The 21,665-nt window shown below is 42.1% G+C and overlaps 1 protein-coding gene across 1 annotated transcript in view; it reads right to left on the reverse strand.

Annotated features, from left to right (window-relative positions):
* The window catches only part of dnah5 (dynein, axonemal, heavy chain 5), a 227,265-nt gene that overhangs the window by 130,126 nt on the left and 75,474 nt on the right, over positions 1-21,665 (reverse strand). Inside the window, exons 35-41 of the mRNA XM_067995817.1 lie at positions 18,915-19,093; positions 14,978-15,165; positions 9,124-9,318; positions 8,312-8,446; positions 7,765-7,872; positions 5,540-5,693; positions 3,410-3,556 (exon numbers count right to left, since the gene is read on the reverse strand). Of these exons, the coding sequence (XP_067851918.1) occupies positions 3,410-3,556; positions 5,540-5,693; positions 7,765-7,872; positions 8,312-8,446; positions 9,124-9,318; positions 14,978-15,165; positions 18,915-19,093 (1,106 nt within the window). The remainder of the gene's footprint in view (positions 1-3,409; positions 3,557-5,539; positions 5,694-7,764; positions 7,873-8,311; positions 8,447-9,123; positions 9,319-14,977; positions 15,166-18,914; positions 19,094-21,665) is intronic.

A 21,665-nucleotide genomic window follows, 5' to 3' on the forward strand; every position in this document is an offset into this window, starting at 1 on the left:
AAGTGCCAAACTTACATATTCAGGAACTGGACCAATTCAGGCCTCTTTAGATTCTGAATTTAGTTTGACTTGGCTTACTCTGGTATGCTATACACCTGCAAGCCAGGGTGACAATCTTAAACAACTTGATTGCACAATACTATTTACAAACTATTTAACTTTGAACAGGTTCTTGAAAAGCTAAAATGTGAAAAATGTTCAATACTTGGCAATAAAAGGATGATAAAATAAATATTATAACTTTAAATTCTATAACAATGCATTCTTTTTAACCCAAGTGTCAGAAATACTGAAGTCATCTCCACCTGAGTTATGAGGAGTGGCTACACAAGCTGGGAATGTGTACAATGGAGAAGAGAAGGCTCAGCGGTGGTCTTACAGCGAAAGACATAAATATCTTGTGCAGATCAGAAGAGAGTGCTTTTGTTACAACCCTGGGTTACACTATTGTATAGGTAGATAGTCAGCATTTTGAGGACATCCCAAACATAAGGCAATCACGCTGCTTATAGAAATATTCAAAATCCTAAAGGGAATAGATAAGATAAATATAAATATGTCTAACATAGTCGCAGATTCAACAAGAGAGCATAGTATCATAGTAGGTACAGCACAAGAGGAGGCCATTCGGCCCATCGTGCCTGTGCTGGCTCTTTGAAGGAGCTGTCCAATTAGTCCCATTCTCTTGCTCTTTCCCCATAGCTCTGCAAATTTTTTCCCTTCAAGTACTTTTCCAATTCCCTTCTGAAAATTACTATTGAATCTGCTACCACCACCCTTACAGATCATTACAACTCACCGCGTAAAATAATGTTTCCTCATGTCACCTCTGGTTCTTTTGCCAATCATCTTAAATCTGTTACCTCTGGTTACCGACCCTTTTGTCACTGGAAACAGTTTCTCCTTATTTACTCTATCAAAACCATTCATGATTTTGAACACCTCTATCAAATCTCTCCTTAACCTTCTCTGTTCCATGGAAAGCAACCCCAACTTCTCCAGTCTTTTCACATAACTAAAGTCCCTCATCCCTGGTACCATTCCACTAAATCTTTTCTGCACCCTCTCTAAGGTTTTGAAATCCTTCCAAAAGTGTGGTGCCCAGAATTGACACAATACTCCAGCTGAGGCCTAACCTGCATTTTATAAAGGTTTGGCATAACTTCCATGCTTTTGTGCTCTATGCCTTTACTAATAAAGCCCAGGATCCCATATGCCTTTTTAACAGCCTTCTCAACTTGTCCTGCCACCTTCAAAGATTTGTGTATGTGAACCCCCAGCTCCCTCTGTTCCTGCACCCCTTTTAAAATTGTACCATTTAGTTTATATTGCCTCTCCTCATTCTTCTTACCAAACTGCATCATTTTACACTTCTCTGCATTAAATTTCATCTGCTCTGTGTCTGCCCATTTCACCAGTCTATCTATGTCCTCCTGAAGTCTGTTACTATCCTTCACATTGTATACTACATTTCCAGGTTTCGTGTCATCTGCAAAATTTGAAATTATACCCTCTATACCCAAGTCCAGGTCGTTAATATATATCAAAAAGAGCAATGTTTCTAATATTGACCCCTGGGGAACATGACTATATACTTCCCTCCTGTCTGAAAAACAACCATTCACCACTACTCTCTGCTTTCTGTCCCTTAGCCAATTTTGTATCCACGCTGCCACTGTCCCTTTAATCCCATGGGCTTTAATTTTGCGAACAAGTCTATTATGTGGTACTTTATCAAATGCCTTTTGAAAGTCCATATACACAATATCAACTGCACTACCTCATTAACAATCTCCATTACTTCATCAAAGAACTCAATCAAGTTAGTCAAACGTGATTTTCCTTCAACAAATCCGAGCTGACTTTCATTTATTAGCCCATACTATTCCAAGTGCCAATTAATTTTGTCCTGGATTATTGTCTCTAAAAGTTTCCCCACCACCGACATTAGGCTGACTGACCTATAATTGTCGGGATTATCCCTCGCCCCTTTTTTGAACAGGGGTGTAACATTTACAATCCTCCAGTCCTCCAGCATCATCCCCATATCTAAACAGGATTGGAAGAATTTGGCCAGAGCCTCTACAATTTCCACCCTTACTTCCCACAGTAACCTAGGATGCATCCCATCTGGCCTGAGTGACTTTTCTACTTTGAGGACTGCCAATCTTTTATCTATTTTTATCCTATCCAATATTGTTACTACCTCCTCCTTTACTGCTACAATGACAGCATCCTCTTCTCTAGTGAAGATGGATGCGAAGTATTCATTTAGTACCTCAGCCATGCCCTCTATCTCCACAAGATGATCTCCCCTTTTATCCCTAATCGGTCCCACCCTTTTTTTGACTACCCTTTTACTATTTATATGTTTATGAAAGACTTTTGGATTCCCTTTTATATTAGTTGCCAATCTATTCTCATACTCTCTCTTTGCCCATCTTATTCCCTTTTTTAGATCTCCTCTGTAATTTCTGTATTCAGCCTGGTTCTCTACTGTATTATAAACCCTACATTCATTAAAAGCCTCCTTTTTCTGTTTTCTAAATCTTAATCTTAGAAGAGCGAGGATTAAAAGACAAATTAGATTTAACCACTTGACGCAGATGGTGGTCAATATATGGGAAGCAGTGGGAGCTGATTGTACCAGCAAATTCAAGAGATATTTGGATAAGTACCTCAATAAAAAATTGATAAGAGAGGTATATCAGGTGTCATGGGACATGTCTAGAAACTGGGACTGGCCAGATGGACTGCAATCGTCTTTTCCAGTCCTGTACATTCCCAAGTTCCACCCTGTTTTGACATGTGGAGCAGTAACTGATGCTACAGTTGAACTGGATAAGAATCTTCTATGGCACTTTCATACCATCATGAACAAAAATGGCAGGACAAAATGCTGAACGCCAAGGCAGTCACCCATGCACAAGATCAAGGCATTGAGTCCATGCTGATCAATGCACAGCAGAAATGAACAGAACATGTTATCAGAATGGGCGAAGAGAGACTACCAAATTGAATCATTTATGGTGAGCCAAAAAAAAACATTTTAAAGATATCATAAAGCAGGGAGAACCTTGGAACTGACTGAATGCAATGCTGCACAGCTGTTCAATTAGGGTTCAAAACATTTGACAATGTTATATTCAGGATTTAGAAAAAAAAACACTAACATGAGAAACTACAGCAACAAGCAGCTCCAACCCAGAAAAGCAAGGGGCCTTCACACCTGAAGTAGGCAGAAGGCACCGGCTTTCTCATATTGGCTTTGGCTTCTAACAAATGAGCACTTGTATTTCCAGCCACCCTCAGAAAAAAAAATAACTATGGAGGAATGCAAGTGTATGAGCCTGGAGGCTACAGTTTGGCACCACTGGGTCTTACTACTAATGCATGGTTGCTACCTTACCCTTCTTTGCTCTGAGAGTTTTTCTCCACAGAGTTGAAAAGATACCATCTGTCCAGTCATTTGTAGCTACATCTAGCCGGCCAAACATCTGAGGTGCAGTGATGGCTTTTGGATTCATTCTCATCTCACGGTGTGGTTGACCACAATCTGTAAAGTGAAAGTAGAATTATGAAATGGAAGTAATGCTACACATCCATATACTGTTCGTCAATTTGTTCTTTCTCTATGCACTTCCATTTGGGAGTAGATTTTACGAATTAGCTCTCCTGGCGCAGAGCTTCGTGCAACATGAGCACATATCCACAATTAGGGTACAGTGGTCATGCTGCCTGCATGGTTTCCCATTCATTATAGCAACATAGGAACAGGAATAGGTCATTCAGCCCTTTGAGCCTGTTCCGCCATTCAATTAGATCATGGCTGATCTGTATCTTAACTCCATCTACCCGCCTTGGTTCCGTAACCCTTAATACCCTTGCCTAACAAAAATCTATCAATCTCAGTTCTGACATTTTCAATTGACCTAGCCTCAACTGCTTTTTGGGGGATGAGAGTTCCAGATTTCCATTACCCTTTGCGTGAAGAAGTGCTTCCTGACATTACCCCTGAAAGTTCTAGCTCTAAGTTTAAGGTTATGCCCCCTTGTTCTGGACTCTCCCACCAGAGGAAATAGTTTCTCTCTATCTACCCTATCAACTCGTTTAATCAGTTTAAACCACCTCAATTAGATCACCCCTTAATCTTCTATACTCAAAGGAACACAAGTCTCGTCTATGCAACCTGTCCTCATAATTTAACCCTTTTAACCCTGGTATCATTCTGGTATCAGTATTAATTTTAATAGATGAGAAATTATGCAGGGCCCACTGACATCTGTGTTCGAATGCCACATTTGCACTCCACTTGCTCAAAGTTCCGAATTGGGAGTGCGAATTTGTAAAACCTCACACACTATTGTCATAATCTGAAATGAATTGCTAGTAAAGTAATAACAGGCTGTAGAATTTGTTTGATTCCTCATTATAATTCTAGAGAAGACTCTTCAAAGAATATTTTACCACATGAAGTTGGACAACGTCATTTGATAAGGACAGGAAGATACTGTCTTCTGTCCCCTTCTCCCACTGCTTCCTATCCCCTCTCCGTGCACGGCCCCAGCATAAGCCTATCCCCTTTCTCTTGCTGTCCCCTACTCGCACTGTCTCATCTGCCTTTTTATAAATGTCATCCTATTCCCTCTTTCGTTGCACCCCCATGTCTCTGAGGCCCAAACAGGCCGAGGGGGGTGGGGGCGGGGGCAGGGGGAACCCATGGTCTGAAATGACAGCGGTGGGAAGCCCAAGCGGACCAAATAGGAGCTCTGCAGTGCCACCTGGTGGCCTGTGCCTGCAAGCAGATTCAAAGCAGTTGTTTTCAATGTATTTCAGTGTCACAGAAATAACATTTGAAAGCTTAATGGATAATTTGGATGCTTCATCACATCAGATTATATCTAGAATTGAATCAAAAAGTTAGAGTCAAGGCCTGCGAGGTGACGATCATTGATAATTGAATTACCTGCCAGAACTATTTCATGTTCTGGTTGATCAAAGCAATACCTTTAAATTGTACTATTACAAAACTGTTATACTGTGACACAGTATATTGTAAAATCTCTCCATTGTATTGATGATCCTCTGAAGGTACAATGGCCGAAATACATGCCTTTGGGGAAATTTTGATACTAAGACAGAAAATTGTGGGGATTATGTCCACTATTTCCTTGTATGTACTCCTGGTGGGCAAGGCTCCATTGGGAGCACACATTTGGAAAACCTCTCCTACTATTCCAAAAGTGACCTTATCAATGATCTAGACAAGGTTAGAATAACTTGTTTGAATTAGTCAAACATTGTTGAGGTGATCCTCTACGTAATTTTGCTCTTATTCTTATGCCCTTGATGTAATACCATTCTCACCTCAAATTTACACCTGGAACAATCGAGGATTCAAACCATGTCCTTTAGTTCAAAATATAAAGTTGTCACCCCAGCATTCCCAATATTTTCAAAGCTCCAAATAAAATAAATTTTATGCAGAAATAAAAGTGACTCATAGACTTGTTTAACTCTTGATCCATTTCTACCTTACCTGTCATAGCTTTCATCAATGTGTGAATGCAGGTGGTTTTACCAGCTCCACTGGGTCCCAAAGTCATCATTCCATGCCTGACCCTTTGTGTCTCAAACAGCTGAATAACTTTGAGTTTCCAGGGAGGATGACTGACAAGCCCTACTTCTTCAACCTAAATAAAATCGAATATATTCTCAGAGTGTTGTAAATTTACAACAGAGCTTAAATTACTGTTTTCACTTTTATTTTACTGCTCAGCAATTCAACAGTTAACAGATCATAGTCATTTCAAATTCACACTTCTGCAATGGTCCATAATATGAAGTTAACTTAAAACTGTAGCCATACAGACTAATAAATACATAACATATATACAACAAAAATAAATCCATGACTAAGATAAGGGCCAACACTATAAAGTTGCTGGGCACCAAAGCTCTCACCTTTATGTCAATTGATATCCACAGATCATTTCTCTCTGTTCTTTCTCATTCCAACCAGTGCATTCCACACAGCTATAACTCTACTGTGATATTTAAATGGTAACACTCTCTCTCAACTTCAGTCCTGGCACCTGCTGCTAATTTTAAATCTCCTCTCTCTTTATCTATACTGCTGGTCTGCCTCCGATTTTAAATTCACAGTGGAATCATGGAATAAAGTTATGAATTAGGATGGAAACTTGTATTTATATAGTGCCGTTAATATAAAGAATGCCCAAAGGTACTTAACAGATAGGCGTATGAAAAACGGATGATGAGCAGTAAGGAGAGATTAGGAGACAACCCCTGCACCCCCATTTTTATCCCAACACAAGGGCATACATTTCTACTCTTACATGTGAGTATGTACAATAGCTATTGTTCTAATAGTTACAACAACTGTGTAATTGCTAAAACCATGGCACTTTTTTATTATGACATCAGTGAAATAACACGCAGCAAACCCTCTCAATAACAACCATCCTTGGTGCAACTGTTACTTTGCTTTCTTTCTCGGTCTCTACCCTCCTTGCCTCTTAATCCAGTCATTAGAAAACAAACTGCAATGGGGAGAAGAGAGATGGTAGTGAGAGAAAGCAAGCACAGAAAACAATGATGGATAATGAGTGGAGAAAAAACAAAGAAAACAGCAGGGTTTGTCAACCAGGAAACAAATTGGAATTTTAGGCGCTGTCATTTATTATAAAAATCCTGTGAAACTGCGTTTTTACACAACTTCCATTGTGGATAAAAAAAAATACTGTGGGATCTGCTGACCTTCATGCTGAACTGACCAATCTTCCTTCTTGTTGAGCGAGGCTTCATGCCAGGAGTTCTAATTCTTAAAATTTACTCCTGAAGCTCTCTAGGGACTACTGTCCTAAGAACATGCATACAACAGAAATCCTGCAACATTGGAGGTTAAATTAGACCTTGTGCCCATTTTCCAGGTGGAAAACGGGTGCAAAAAGGTCCAATTTAGGGAGCCAACTTCCCATGTCCAAAAAGAGCAGGAAAGACATCCACCAGCATATTGGTTCGAGCATTACAGAGGCATCCCTGGAGGCTGCCTAAAACAGGTGTTAAACCACTTGAATTGGCTAAAAAGGGGCCTAACGGCTGTGATATGCCCTAAACCGGAAATTGGTTGCCATTAAAAAGATAAGTTTTTTTAAAAATTCACCTTAATGTGGAGCCATGAGAAGCAGGAGTGCTCCTCCAGGCTCCACATTAAAACTAGGTGCCGCTGCTGGCCACCGCTTCCCCCTCCTAATTGCCTCTCTCCCCACCCCTCCCCGGCTGTTCTTGCTACCCACCCACTTACCAACCCCCACGCGACCAGCGAGCTGCCTCCTGGGTGACTGGTACTTACAGCTTTCTGGTACTATCTTAATCAGGCTGGTGGACCAATTTGCCATGGTACTGCTGCCTTATTAGGTGCGCGTAGAGTGGAATGCACCTGGATCATGCCCCAATTCGGGCACAATCCAATTTCTAGGCTACTGTTTTTAACACTTCCAAATGTGCAATGACCAAAAGAGAAGTCAACAACAGTAACTAGATACAATTATCATAATTAGGATAATAACTAATGACTCCTTTCATTATTGTACCCTTGTCAGCTTTTACATTTTCGTATTTGTAGATACAGTAGAATTAGACAATAGTTTTGTAAATTTATAACTGCTGTAGCTTTGAAAACAAAAGTTGAAAATGTGCTTCATGTCTGATATTGGCCAAGTATCACTACATCATTTTTACTTGTTTGTCTATGGCAGCCTCCAATTGCGGATACCCTGCTTTGTCCAGCTGAATAGCAGGAAACAGATCCTCAATCAGACTCAGGAAAAGTGGTTCATCTTCATCAATCTAGGAAAAATTAAACATTTTGACACAGTAAATCAGTGTTACTGGACAACAGAAGACATTATTATTAACCCCATTAAACATTACTCAACACAGAAATATTTTCACAAAGATATCTGAATTAAATGATTGCCAGCGTTCTGTTTGTTGCTCCTGAATAACTGTGAAGCACTGCTGAATACAGAACATCATTTTTTGATCATTTTTGTACCACTTTTTACTTTGATGGGCCAATAGCCATCAAAGGTCTTTAGATCCAGTACATATTCAGTAAATACAAGAAAATTTTAATACTTAGCCATATTGTACATGATTTTTGCACTGATATTTGCTGAAAGCAATTAAACTCTGGCAAACAAATACAGTGAAGGTCAGTTTTGGGTTGTGTGTAAAAGTTATTTCTGCTCTGTTTTGTAATGTGTCAACAGAAAACATGACTTACCAGCTTAGAGAGGTTCATATCTCGAAGCACGCGCATAACAATGGTAGACTCTGTGTCATTGGGATTGGCTCGTTTTGCAGCTCCAAGAGTGCGCAGTACCGACAAGATGTTGCGTAGGCCAAAATCATAATGCACCTAGTACGGGCACATAATGCAACATTTTATTTAGAGGTTATATTTAAGGGTAAATTCACCAATCCAGCATTCACAAAGAGAAGTTGCATTCCCAACGAAGGTGCGTCAGAAATAGGGCTACAACGCTGTATTGCAGATTCTCTGACTTGCACTTCATTCGATGCAGCTCCCTGCTAGAAGCAGTGAATTTACCCTTTAGAATTTGAAGATGATGTAAAATCTAACTTATGCAGATACTCCATTGCTTTCCTAGAGCTTTCAATAACGACAGCGTTGTCTATTAGCTTCAAAAATATTTCCTGAAACTTTTAAATGCTAAACACTGTAAGGCAAGATTACACAAACATGTAGATTTAAACACCAGTTTCAGAATAAAACAATTTTTTGGGGTGAACGAGGCAGAATCAAAATGAAATCCATCATCAAGCAACTGTCACATGCCTTTTAATGGCGACCTCAGAGCAGCACAAGGGGAAAGCTCGACAGCAGGTTATACATATACTGCAGAAGATGCTCCTCCCACATGGGGAGAAAAAGTGGGCAACAAGTTAGAATGTGATACATATACACATATACACAAACACTGTAGTACGATGTGAAAAACTGCAACTTTACCCTTTTATTTTGATAAAGGATGTTATTGAGCAGTGCTCATGGTTAGACTGGGGTGCACAAACCTGTTTAGAAAGCTGCTCCTCACACAATTTGTACAGGGTGAAAAACTTCCTGGCCAAAGTTATGTTGTCAATAAATCCACAGCTGGCAAGCTTAACACGAATAATGATCTGACGATCTGGTACCATCATAGCAACAGAGCGGAAGTTGATCTTCAGATTCTCAGGCAACTCTTGGCGTCCAGCATAGCCAGGGTTCTACAGGTTTAGAGACACAAACATCAGACTATTTCTTAAGAATCTGACAACACAGTTGATGAAACACATTTTTTTTTTACTGTACTCATTATTTATATGACCAAACAACCACATGACTACCAGGGATGTTGGATCAATTAGTTGAATGCAAACAGAAAATATATAAGACCCACTGAACATAAAAAAGAAGGATCCACCTCAAATTTATTCCCTTTAAACCATGGATAGCTGTTGTCCAGGAACTGATGTATTTCTGTAGCAGGTGTGGGGTTGGAGCTCAGAGAAGGGTAAGATGAATGGTTAAAAATATCTCAGGCTCATGCAGGGAAGGGTATTCTAGGCTGGGACATGGGCCTGGGCTGAGCAAAGGTTATTGGAAAGTACTTCAGGTCAAAGTAGGGACATGGAGTTGGGGTAGAAGGTGCATGCTGGGACCAAGACCAAAGCAAGATGCATTCGAGTGTGGTAGTAATGGTTGGACAATGAACAAGTAGGAAAGAAGAGGTTCCATACAATGAACAAGGCTTAGGCTAAGGCCATATCGGAAAATACCTCAGGTTGTTATAGGAGTGTGGTGCATCAGGATGAGCTTAGGATCAGGTTGCACTGAGCCAAGGGTCAGATAAACATGGCGGAAAAACATCCATGTCAGCTTTAATTCTGTAAGACAATGGCATGGTACTGGAATCGTAACGAGATTAAGCCTGCATCAAAAGTGGGGCAGAGACAGAACTATCATGGCAGTTGTATGTCAAGGAATTCTTTTGTTGGATAGGATCGTTAATTCATGAAAATAACCTATCACAATTAGAAATTACACCACAGATATAGTTCTGGGATCTGATTGGTCTCCGGTGGCATAGTTCTAGGATCTTACCGGCCAAAGGGACAGTGGCCCCTTGGTTCTGGGATCTGATTTGTTGAATGAATACTGCAATCATACATTCTTACAGATAGAAAACTTTTAATAATATACACCAGCAACGTCTCAGGTTTAATCCCTTGTCTGTGGAAATCAGCAAGAGCCAAGTTCGTGGCACCACGGGTGGCTCTGCTGCACAGGAGGGGAGGAAGAAGAGTGGCAGGGCTATAGTGATAGGAGATTCAATTGCAAGGGGAACAGATAGGCGTTTCTGTGGCCGCAAACGAGACTCCAGGATTGTATGTTGCCTCCCTGTTGCTAGGGTCAAGGATGTTGCGGAGTGGCTGCAGGGCATTCTGGAAGGGGAGGGTGAACAGCCGGTAGTCGTGGTCCATATCGGTACATGACACTTCAATGATCTATGTACCTGAACCCCTAAGTCCCTTTGGACAGCCACTGTTTTTAACTTTTTACCATTTAGAAAGTACCCTGTTCTATCCTTTTTTGATCCAAAGTGGATGACCTCACATTTGTCGACATTGAATTCCATTTGTCACAGTTTTGTCCATTCACCTAATTGAATCGGGGTCAGGGACTCGATAAAATTAACATAAGTAAAGCAACAGTAATGAAGAAAATAATAGCACTAAAGAGTGACAAATCCCCAAGACCAGATGGTTTCCATCCCAGGGTTTTAAAGGAAGTAGGTGAGCACATTGCAGATGCCTCAACTATAATCTTTCAAAGTTCTCTAGATTCAGGAACTGTCCCTCTAGATTGGAGAGAGAGGGAAACCAGGGAATTATAGACCAGTTAGCCTAACATCTGTTGTGGGGAAAATGCTGGAGTCTATAATTAAGGATAAGGTGACTGAACATCTTGAGAATTTTCAGTTAATCAGAGAGAGCCAGCATGGATTTGTGAAAGGTAGGTCGTGCCTGACAAACCTGATTGAATTTTTTGAAGAGGTGACTAAAGTAGTTGCCAGGGGAGTGTCAATGGATGTTATTTATATGGACTTCCAGAAGGCATTTGATAAAGTCCTACATGATGATCGACATAGGTAAAAAAAAAGGGATGAGGTCCTGCAAGGTGAATTTAAGGAGTTAGGAGATAAATTAAAAAGCAGGACTTCAAAGGTAGTGATCTCAGGATTACTACCAGTGCCACGTGCTCGTGAGTATAGGAACAGGAGAATAGACAGGATGAATGCGTGGCTGCAGGGATGGTGTAGGAGGAAGGGATTTCGATTCCTGGGACATTGGGACCAGTTCTGGGGAAGGTGGGACCTGTATAAGCGGGACGGGTTACACCCGAGCAGGACTGGGACCAATGTCCTCATGGGGGTGTTTGCTAGTGCTGTTGGGGAAGGTTTAAACTAGAGTGGCAGGGGGATGGGAACCTGAGCAGGGAGTCAGAAGGGAGTAAAGTTGAGAGCAGCAAGGGAGGGGAAGACCCAGGGAAATTTACAATACAAATAGCACAAATAGTTGTTCAAGAACAAGTGAAAGGGAAAAGCGTAGAGCAGCAGAAAGAAAGTGTACATTAGACACTACAGATAAAGTGAAAACTAGAAGGCGTAAGGCAATTAACCCAGCATCAAAGCTGAAGGTCAGGATAGGGTGTGTGGCCCAACTAAGAGTTCTATATACAAATGCACGGAGTATAAGGAATAAATTAAATGAACTACAGGTTCAAATTCAAATTGGAGGGTATGACATGATAGCTATTACTGAGACATGGCTGCAGGATGGTCAGGAGTGGGAACTAAATACACCGGGTTATAAGGTCCACAGGAGAGATAGGGAAAATGGAAGAGGGGGAGGAGTAGCCTTAGTGATTAGAGATGAAATCACTTCAATGATAAAGGAGGATATAACGAGAGGTAAGCAGCCAACAGAGACCTTATGGGTTGAATTGAGAAATAGGAAAGGATCTAACACTTTTGTGGGAGTTGTGTATAGGACCCCTGGCAGCAGATCTGACGTGCGAGATTGTATAAACGCAGAGATTAGACAAGTGTGTAAGAAAGGCATAGTGGTGTTAATGGGGGACTTTAACCTTTACATAGATTGGGAAAAGCAGACTAGCAACTGTCAGAAAGGTAGTAAATTTCTTGAGTGTGTCCAGGATAATTTTCTACAGCAGTATGTCCGAGAGGCAACAAGGGGGCAAGCCGTACTAGATTTAGTAATGAGTAATGAACCAGATTTAGTTAACGGCTTAACTGCACGCGAACATCTATCCAATAGTGATCATAACATGATTGAGTTCAATGTAGTGTTTGAAAGGGAAAAAAGTGAATCAGCTGCTAAGATTCTAGACTTGGTTAAGGCCGACTTCAATGGGATGAGATAGAGACTGTCCACAGTAAACTAGGCAAATCTGTTAATGAGTAAAACGATTGATGATCAGTGGGAAATGTTTAAAGAAACATTTAACGTGATACAGAATCGGTTTATATCCCTGAAGGGCAAGAACTCTACTTGCCAAAAAAAACAGCCATGGACAACTAAAGAGGTATGAGACAGTATAAGACATAAGGAAAGGGCATACAAAAAGGCAAAAAATGGCACAGATCCTGGCGAATGGGAAAGATACAAAGATCAACAAAGGGTCACAAAACAGATAGTGGGAGCTACAAAAAGAGAGTATGAAAAGAAACTTGCAAGGGATAGCAAAACCAATACGAAGACATTTTATTAGGAAAAAGAGGGTGGTCAGGAGCAGTGTTGGCCCCTTAAAAACTGAAAGTGGGGATATTGTCAGTGACAATGGGGAAATGGTGGACATGTTGAACGATTACTTTGTGTCAGTATTTACAGTAGAAAAAGAGGATAGCATGCCGGAAATCTCAAGAAAATCGGGGTCAGGGACTCGATAAAATTAACATAAGTAAAGCAACAGTAATGAAGAAAATAATAGCACTAAAGAGTGACAAATCCCCAGGACCAGATGGTTTCCATCCCAGGGTTTTAAAGGAAGTAGGTGAGAACATTGCAGATGCCTTAACTATAATCTTTCAAAGTTCTCTAGATTCAGGAACTGTCCCTCTAGATTGGAGAGAGAGGGAAACCAGGGAATTATAGACCAGTTAGCCTAACATCTGTTGTGGGGAAAATGCTGGAGTCTATAATTAAGGATAAGGTGACTGAACATCTTGAGAATTTTCAGTTAATCAGAGAGAGCCAGCATGGATTTGTGAAAGGTAGGTCGTGCCTGACAAACCTGATTGAATTTTTTGAAGAGGTGACTAAAGTAGTGGCCAGGGGAGTGTCAATGGATGTTATTTATATGGACTTCCAGAAGGCATTTGATAAAGTCCCACATAAGAGACTGTTAGCTGAGATAGAAGCCCATGCAATCGAAGGAAAAATACGGACTTGGTTAGGAAGTTGGCTGAGCGAAAGACAACAGAGAGTAGGTACTCACATTGGCAGGTACTCACATTGGCAGGATGTGACTAGTGGAGTCCCGCAGGGATCTGTCTTGGGGCCTCAATTATTCACAATATTTATTAACGGCTTAGATGAAGGCATAGAAAGTCTCATATCTAAGTTTGCCGATGACACAAAGATTGGTGGCATTGTAAGCAGCGTAGATGAAAACATAAAATTACAAAGCGACATTGATAGATTAGGTGAATGGGCAAAACTGCGGCAAATGGAATTCAGTGTAGACAAATGTGAGGTCATCCACTTTGGATCAAAAAGGATAGAACAGGGTACTTTCTAAATGGTAAAAAGTTAAAAACTGTGGTAAAAAGTTAAAAACTGTGGATGTCCAAAGGGACTTAGGGGTTCAGGTACATAGATCATTGAAGTGTCATGACCAGGTGCAGAAAATAATCAAGAAGGCTAATGGAATGCTGGCCTTGGACTAGAGTACAAGGGAGCAGAAGTTATGCTGCAGCTATACAAAACCCTGGTTAGACCACACCGAGAGTACAGTGAGCAGTTCTGGGCACCGCACCTTCGGAAGGACATATTGGCCTTGGAGGGAGTGCAGCGCAGGTTTATTAGAATGATACCCGGACTTCAAGGGTTAAGTTACGAGGAGCGATTACACAAATTGGGGTTGTATTCTCTGGAGTTTCGAAGGTTAAGGGGTGATCTGATCGAAGTTTATAAGATATTAAGGGGAACAGATAGGGTGGATAGAGAGAAACTATTTGCCGGTTGGGGATTTTAGGAGTAGGGGGCACAGTCTAAAAATTAGAGCCAGACCTTTCAGGTGTGAGATTAGAAAACATTTCTACACACAAAGGGTGGTAGAAGTTTGGAACTCTCTTCCGCAAACGGCAATTGATACTAGCTCAATTGCTAAATTTAAATCTGAGATAGATAGCTTTTTGGCAACCAAAGGTATTAAGGGATATGGGCCAAAGGCAGGTATATGGAGTTAGATCACAGATCAGCCATGATCTTATCAAATGGCAGAGCAGGCACGAGGGGCTGAATGGCCTATTCCTGTTCCTATGTTCCTAAGTCAGCAGATTCAAAATGGGTTTAATGTGTTGCAAACAGTTTTAATATTTCTGGACTCGATTAAAAAAAGGAACAGGTCAAAGTTTACAGTCTTGACTGCCACCACCTTTCCTGAAAGTCTGTGTACAGGCCTGAGTTACAGAGTGCTGGATATATTCAAGTCAGTATCACAGAAGGCAATGAGCAGCATATGTGATATGCTACACTAGCTAAATGCACCATATATTAAAATAAGCAAGCTGTGCTTTTACAAATTGCATTGGTGTAGTCCTCTTCGTTTGCATTATTTAATAAACTGGATGTCACTTACCATAGTAAGGAAAATCCCAAATTCAGCATTCATTTCTACAGAATCTCCATCTGTGAATATGAAACTCTTTTTCCGTTCCTTTTTGCATGTCAGTACTATAGCAATCTGTTGAGCAGCTACTGAGAGAACTGGTAGGTCAATACGATTGAATTCATCAAAGCAACCCCAGGACCCAGACTGTGCTAGGCCTATTAAAGATAAATAATAAATGATTATATTTTATAACATATGTTGAACATAGCTGACAAGACATCCACAATAGATGGAAGACATCAATTTCCTTTCATAGCCAATGTCCTAGACTCTTCCATCACCATCCCTGGGTATGTCCTGTCCCACCGGCAGGACAGACCCACCAGAGGTGGCGGTACAGTGATGTAGTCAGGAGGGAGTGGCCCTGGGAGTCCTCAATACTGACTCCGGACCCCATGAAATCTCATGGCATCAGGTCAAACATGGGCAAGGAAACCTCCTGCTGATTACCACCTACCGTCCTGCCTCAGCTGATGAATCAGTCCTCCTCCATGTTGAGCACCACTTGGAGGAAGCACTGAGGGTACCAAGAGCACAGAATGTACTCTGGGTGAGGACATCAATGTCCATCATCAAGAGTGGTTCGGTAGCACCGCAACTGACCGAGCTGGCCGAGTCCTGAAGTACATTGCTGCCAGACTGGGCCTGCGACAGGTGGTGAGCGAACCAACACGAGGGAAAAATTTACTTGACCTCGTCCTCACCAATCTACCTGTCGCAAATGCATCTGTCCATGACAGTATTGGTAGGAGTGACCACCGCACAGTCCTCGTGGAGACGAAGTCCCGTCTTTGCACCGAGGACACCATCCAACGTGTTGTGTGGCACTACCTCCGTGCTAAATGGGATAGATTCAGAATAGATCTAGAAGCGCAAAACTGGGCATACATGAGGCGCTGTGGGCCATCAGCAGCAGCAGAATTGTATTCCAGCACAATCTGTAACCTCATGGCCCGGCATATTCCTCACTCTACCATTACCAACAAGCCAGGGGATCAACCTTGGTTCAATGAGAAGTGTAGAAGAGCATGCCAGGAGCAGCACCAGGCGTACCTAAAAATGAGGTGCCAACCTGGTGAAGATACAACTCAGGACTACATGCATGCTAAACAGCAGAAGCAACATGCTATAGACAGAACTAAGCGATTCCACAACCAACGGATCAGATCAAAGCTCTGCTGTCCTGCCACATCCAGTCGTGAAGGGTGGTGGACAATTAAACAACTAACGGGAGGAGGAGGCTCTGTAAACATCCCCATGCTCAACGATGGCAGAGTCCAGCACGTGAGTGCAAAAGACAAGGCTGAAGCGTTTGCAACCATCTGCAGCCAGAAGTGCCGAGTGGATGATCCATCTCGGCCTCCTCCCAATATCCCCACCATCACAGAAGCCAGTCTTCAGCCTATTCGATTCATTCCACGTGATATCAAGAAACGGCTGAGTGTACTGGATACAGCAAAGGCTATGGGCTCCGACAACATCCCGGCTGTAGTGCAGAAAACTTGCTTTCCAGAACTAGCTGCGCCTCTAGCCAAGCTGTTCCAGTACAGCTACAACACTGTGGAAAATTGCCCAGATATGTCCTGTCCACAAAAAGCAGGACAAATCCAATCCGGCCAATTAACGCCCCATCAGTCTACTCTCAATCATCAGCAAAGTGATGGAAGGTGTCGTCAATAGTGCTATCAAGCGGCACTTACTCACCAATAACCTGCTCACCGATGCTCAGTTTGGGTTCCGCCAGGACCACTCGGCTCCAGACCTCATTACAGCCTTGGTCCAAACATGGACAAAAGAGCTGAATTCCAGAGGTGAGGTGAGAGTGACTGCCCTTGACATCAAGGCAGCATTTGACCAAGTGTGGCACCAAGGAGCCCTAGTTAAATTGAAGTCAATGGGAATCAGGGGGAAAACTCTCCAAAGACTGGAGTCATGCCTAGCACAAAGGAAGATGGTAGTGGTTGTTGGAAGCCAATCATCTCAGCCCCAGGACATTGCTGCAGGAGTTCCTCAGGGCAGTGTCCCAGGCCCAACCATCTTCAGCTGCTTCAGCAATGACCTTCCCTCCATCATAAGGTCAGAAATGGGGATGTTCGCTGATGATTGCACAGTGTTCAGTTCCATTCGCAACCCCTCAGATAACGAAGCAGTCCGAGCCCGCATGCAGCACGACCTGGACAACATCCAGGCTTGGGCTGATATGTGGCAAATAACATTCGTGCTAGACAAGTGCCAGGCAATGACCATCTCCAACAAGAGAGAGTCTAACCACCTCCCCATGACATTCAACGGCATTAACATCGCCGAATCTCCCACCATCAACATCCTGGGGGTCACCATTGACCAGAAACTTAACTGGACCAGCCATATAAATACTGTGGCGACAACAGCAGGTCAGAGGCTGGGTATTCTGCGGCAAGTGACTCACCTCCTGACTCCCCAAAGCCTTTCCACCATCTACAAGGCACAAGTCAGGAGTGTGATGGAATACTCTCCACTTGCCTGGATGAGTGCAGCTCCCACAACACTCAAGAAGCTTGACACCATCCAGGACAAAGCAGCCCGCTTGATTGGCACCCCATCCACCACCCTAAACATTCACTCCCTTCACCACCAGCGCACTGTGGCTGCAGTGTGTACCATCCACAGGATGCACTGCAGCAACTCGCCCAGGCTTCTTCGACAGCATCTCCCAAACCCGCGACCTCTACCACCTAGAAGGACAAGAGCAGCAGGCACATGGGAACAACACCACCTGCACGTTCCCCTCCAAGTCACACACCATCCCGACTTGGAAATATATCGCCGTTCCCTCATCGTCGCTGGGTCAAAATCCTGGAACTCCCTTCCTAACAGCACTGTGGGAGAACCGTCACCACACGGACTGCAGCGGTTCAAGAAGGCGGCTCACTACCACCTCCTCAAGGGCAATTAGGGATGGGCAATAAATGCTGGTCTCGCCAATCACGACCACATCCCATGAACGAATAAAAAAAATATTACAAGCCATCTGTGGCCAAATGCCTAACCAAAGGCACAGTAAACTTTCTGTTAACATTTTTCGGCTACAAATATAATTGCAAGTTCTTTCTTTACAAATGAAAATAGATGCAGATAAAATACAGTATATTTTACATAATAAAAATTTTGCAGTTTCTCAAAGGCACATTGCATGCTCTAAGCAACTTGAACTTAATATATAACACTGCCCTAATATCCAGGTCCGAGCACTAATTCTTTTGCACCATTTCATCTACACAGGAATAATGCATCTCAAACTCAATGCTTTCTGCTAGCTTTGCAGAGATTGTTAGAACATGCTTTGAACTATTTGTGAGTTACAGTAGTATTTTGTGCTAAAACACAATTAGATTACAGCTTTTTAGTCTATCGAAGAATACTACGCCATCACAGTTGTAGTATTCGAAAAAGAACCAAATGAATCCCTAAAAGAGTAGAGGAATGTCAGTTTGGTGTAGAAAACGGATAAACAATGGCTAGATTGAGTTGTAAAATAAGGCCTGCATGACAGACTGAGCTTTGTGATGTCCGTGTGAGAAGCTACTAAGCAGAAGCTAGTTGCTTCCCATAAAAGGAAGGGAAAATCATTGACAGAGTTTTTGTGTTCCATCTAGTGGCCAATTTGAGAAAGACACGGACAAAGGCCTTACAGCAGATCATCACCTACCAGTCTTCTTGGCCATGCATAGTACATAATACAGGGAGACGAAAGAAGCAGTTAAGGAGAAAAATATGTAATGATCCCATTAACACATTAGCAGCAAAATGAGGTAAGTTTAAAATTGTACTATTTGTCAGTGTTTTTTTGAATTTAAACAGACTAAGCTAAACAAAACTAGCATTAACATAACGCAATAGCATAAATCTGAATTGAATTAGTCACCTTTAAAAATCCTCCCAAGTCCTCTGAAGTCCATTTGATCTGAGCAGTTGAAAACCACCACATACTTCCCAAGGCACCTGCCCATGTCTTTGGTAGTTTCAGTCTTGCCTGTCCCTGCTGGTCCAGCAGGTGCTCCTCCCATGTTCATTCCAAGTGCCTGAGCTAGAGTAATGTAACATCTGAAATAAACAGAGAATAATACAAGCTCTCCTATTTTGTTTAGACAAATAATCAGCTTGTTGTATGTTAAGTGTTATTAAAACCTTCTGAATCAGAGGCAAGAATGCTACCAATTGAGTGACTTGCCACTCTCGCCCCAGATCCAGAAGGTTGTGGGATCCAGTCCCACTTCAAGACTTGAGTGTATGATCAAGGCTGATACTCCAGTGGGATACCGAGGGAGTGTTACACTGCCAGAGGTGTATTTTTCCAGAGGTTCCGGTGGATGTTAAAGATCTCATGGCACTATTCAAAGAACAGGTAGTTCTCCCAGTGTTCTGGCCAACAATGTTCCCTCAAAAACCAAAAAAAGACTAACTGGTCATTCACAGCATTGATGTTTGTGTGATCCTGTTGTGTGCAAAATGGCTAATTCAATTGCCTACATGACAACAACGACTGCACATCAAAGTAATTCTTGGTGTGCTATGAAACATTCATGAGAAACGAATAAAGTGCCATCTCAATACAAATTTCATTCAGAATGTGGCTGAGGCACCTTGTCAAGGCAGATCAGGAGGAGTGTCTGGCTGTGTTATACTTGACCTGGTGGTGTTTGATCCTAACATTAGGTGCTAAAACTGGAAGTGGGCCGTTTTCTCAAGTATATAATGAACACACAAAAATCTCTCCTTAACGAGTGCAAAGAAAGAAAAATATAAATTGACAAAAAGAATTGCTAACACCATGAACTTGCTCTGTGACACACAACACTAAATCACTGTGTCTATTACTTTACAATTTAAGTACTGGCAAATATAACCTTGCAATGACTTTACTAAAACAAAGGAGGTAATTTTCAAATGCCCTGACTGGTCAGTAACCTGGTGGAACGAATCACTCGCCCTTTATGGAAACAATACAATTCTCATTCCATTGATTTCAATGGAGCAAAAATTAGGCGGGTTCCACAATGGCCAGATGATCCTTTCTACCAGAATATTGCCCAGGTGGTGAAGTTGAAAATTATTCCCAAGGTTTTTGGTGGCTTATACTCTACATTGCCAATTGTTTTGGTGGGGACTATGGAAGATGCACGAATGAATGGACTGTCTCCTAATAGATAATTTAAAAACGCAAGTAGAATTGTGTCTTGAACAAACCATTACTGCCATTTGATAAAACCAGATGAGGACTACCCCTGTACTTACAAGCAAAGAGTTGGCCCTTCCAGCCTGGCACTCTAATGAAAATTGCAACTTCACCACTGCTTTAGTGGGTTAGTGTGTAATGAAACAGAGAGTAGTGGTTGTTTTTCGGACTGGAGGGAGGTATACTATGGTGTTCCCCAGGGGTCGGTGCTGGGACCACTGCTTTTCTTGATATATATTAATGACTTGGACTTGGGTGTGCAGGGCACAATTTCAAAATTTGCAGATGACACAAAACTTGGAGGGGTAGTAAACAGTGAGGAGGATAGTGATAGACTTCAAGAGGATATCGACAGGCTGGTGGCATGGGCGGACAGGTGGCAGGTGAAATTTAATGCAGAAAAATGCGAAGTGATACATTTCAGTCGGAAGAACGAGGAGAGGAAATATAAACTAGAGGGCACAACTCTAAAAGGGGTACAGGATCAGAGAGATCTCGGGGTATATTTGCACAAATCGTTGAAGGTGGCAGTGCAGGTTGAGAAAGCGGTTAAAAAAGCAGATGGAATCCTGGGCTTTATAAATACAGGCATAATGTACAAAAGTATGAAAGTCATGATGAACCTTTATAAAACACTGGTTCGGCCACAACTGGAGTATTGTGTCCAGTTCTGGGCACTGCACTTTAGGAATGATGTGAAGGCCTTGGAGAGGGTGCAGAAGAGATTTACTAGACTGATTGCAGGGATGAGGGGCTTTAGTTACATGGATAGATTGGAGAAACTGGAGTTGTTCTCCTTGGAACAGGGACGGTTGCGAGGAGATTTGATAGAGGTATTCAAAATCATGAAGGGTCTAGACAGTGTAGATAGAGATAAACTGTTCCCATTGGTGAAAGGGTCAAGAACCAGAGGACACAGATTTAAGGTGATTGGCAAAAGAACCAAAGGTGACATGAGGAAAAACTTTTTTACACAGCGAGTGTTTAGGATCTGGAATGCACTGCTCGAGAGGGTGGTGGAGGCAGATTCAATCATGGCCTTCAAAAGGGAACTGGATAAGTACTTGAAAGGAAAAAAACTGCAGGGCTACGGGGATAGGGTGGGGGAGTGGGACTAGCTGGATTGCTCTTGCATAGAGCCATTGCGGACTCGATGGGCCGAATGGCCTCCTTCCTTGCTGTAACCTTTCTATGATTCTATGTGCACAAAGAATTGATATTAACTTTCAATCAAAATCTTGCTTGTCATCATCAACACTATTCTTGCACTACTCAAAATGAACAGCTACACCTCATATTTTTAAAACTCTTTTGGAATGGACTTTTTGTTCATGAAGATGAGGGATGTTAATGCTGGGAAATGGAATATTTTCCCATTTCAGGAATCCAATGTCAGCATCATGCATTCCCAGTCAAGTAAAGCATGGTTAGATGCATAAC

This window comes from Heptranchias perlo, chromosome 2, assembly GCF_035084215.1.
Source record: "Heptranchias perlo isolate sHepPer1 chromosome 2, sHepPer1.hap1, whole genome shotgun sequence".
Lineage (NCBI taxonomy): Eukaryota > Metazoa > Chordata > Chondrichthyes > Hexanchiformes > Hexanchidae > Heptranchias > Heptranchias perlo.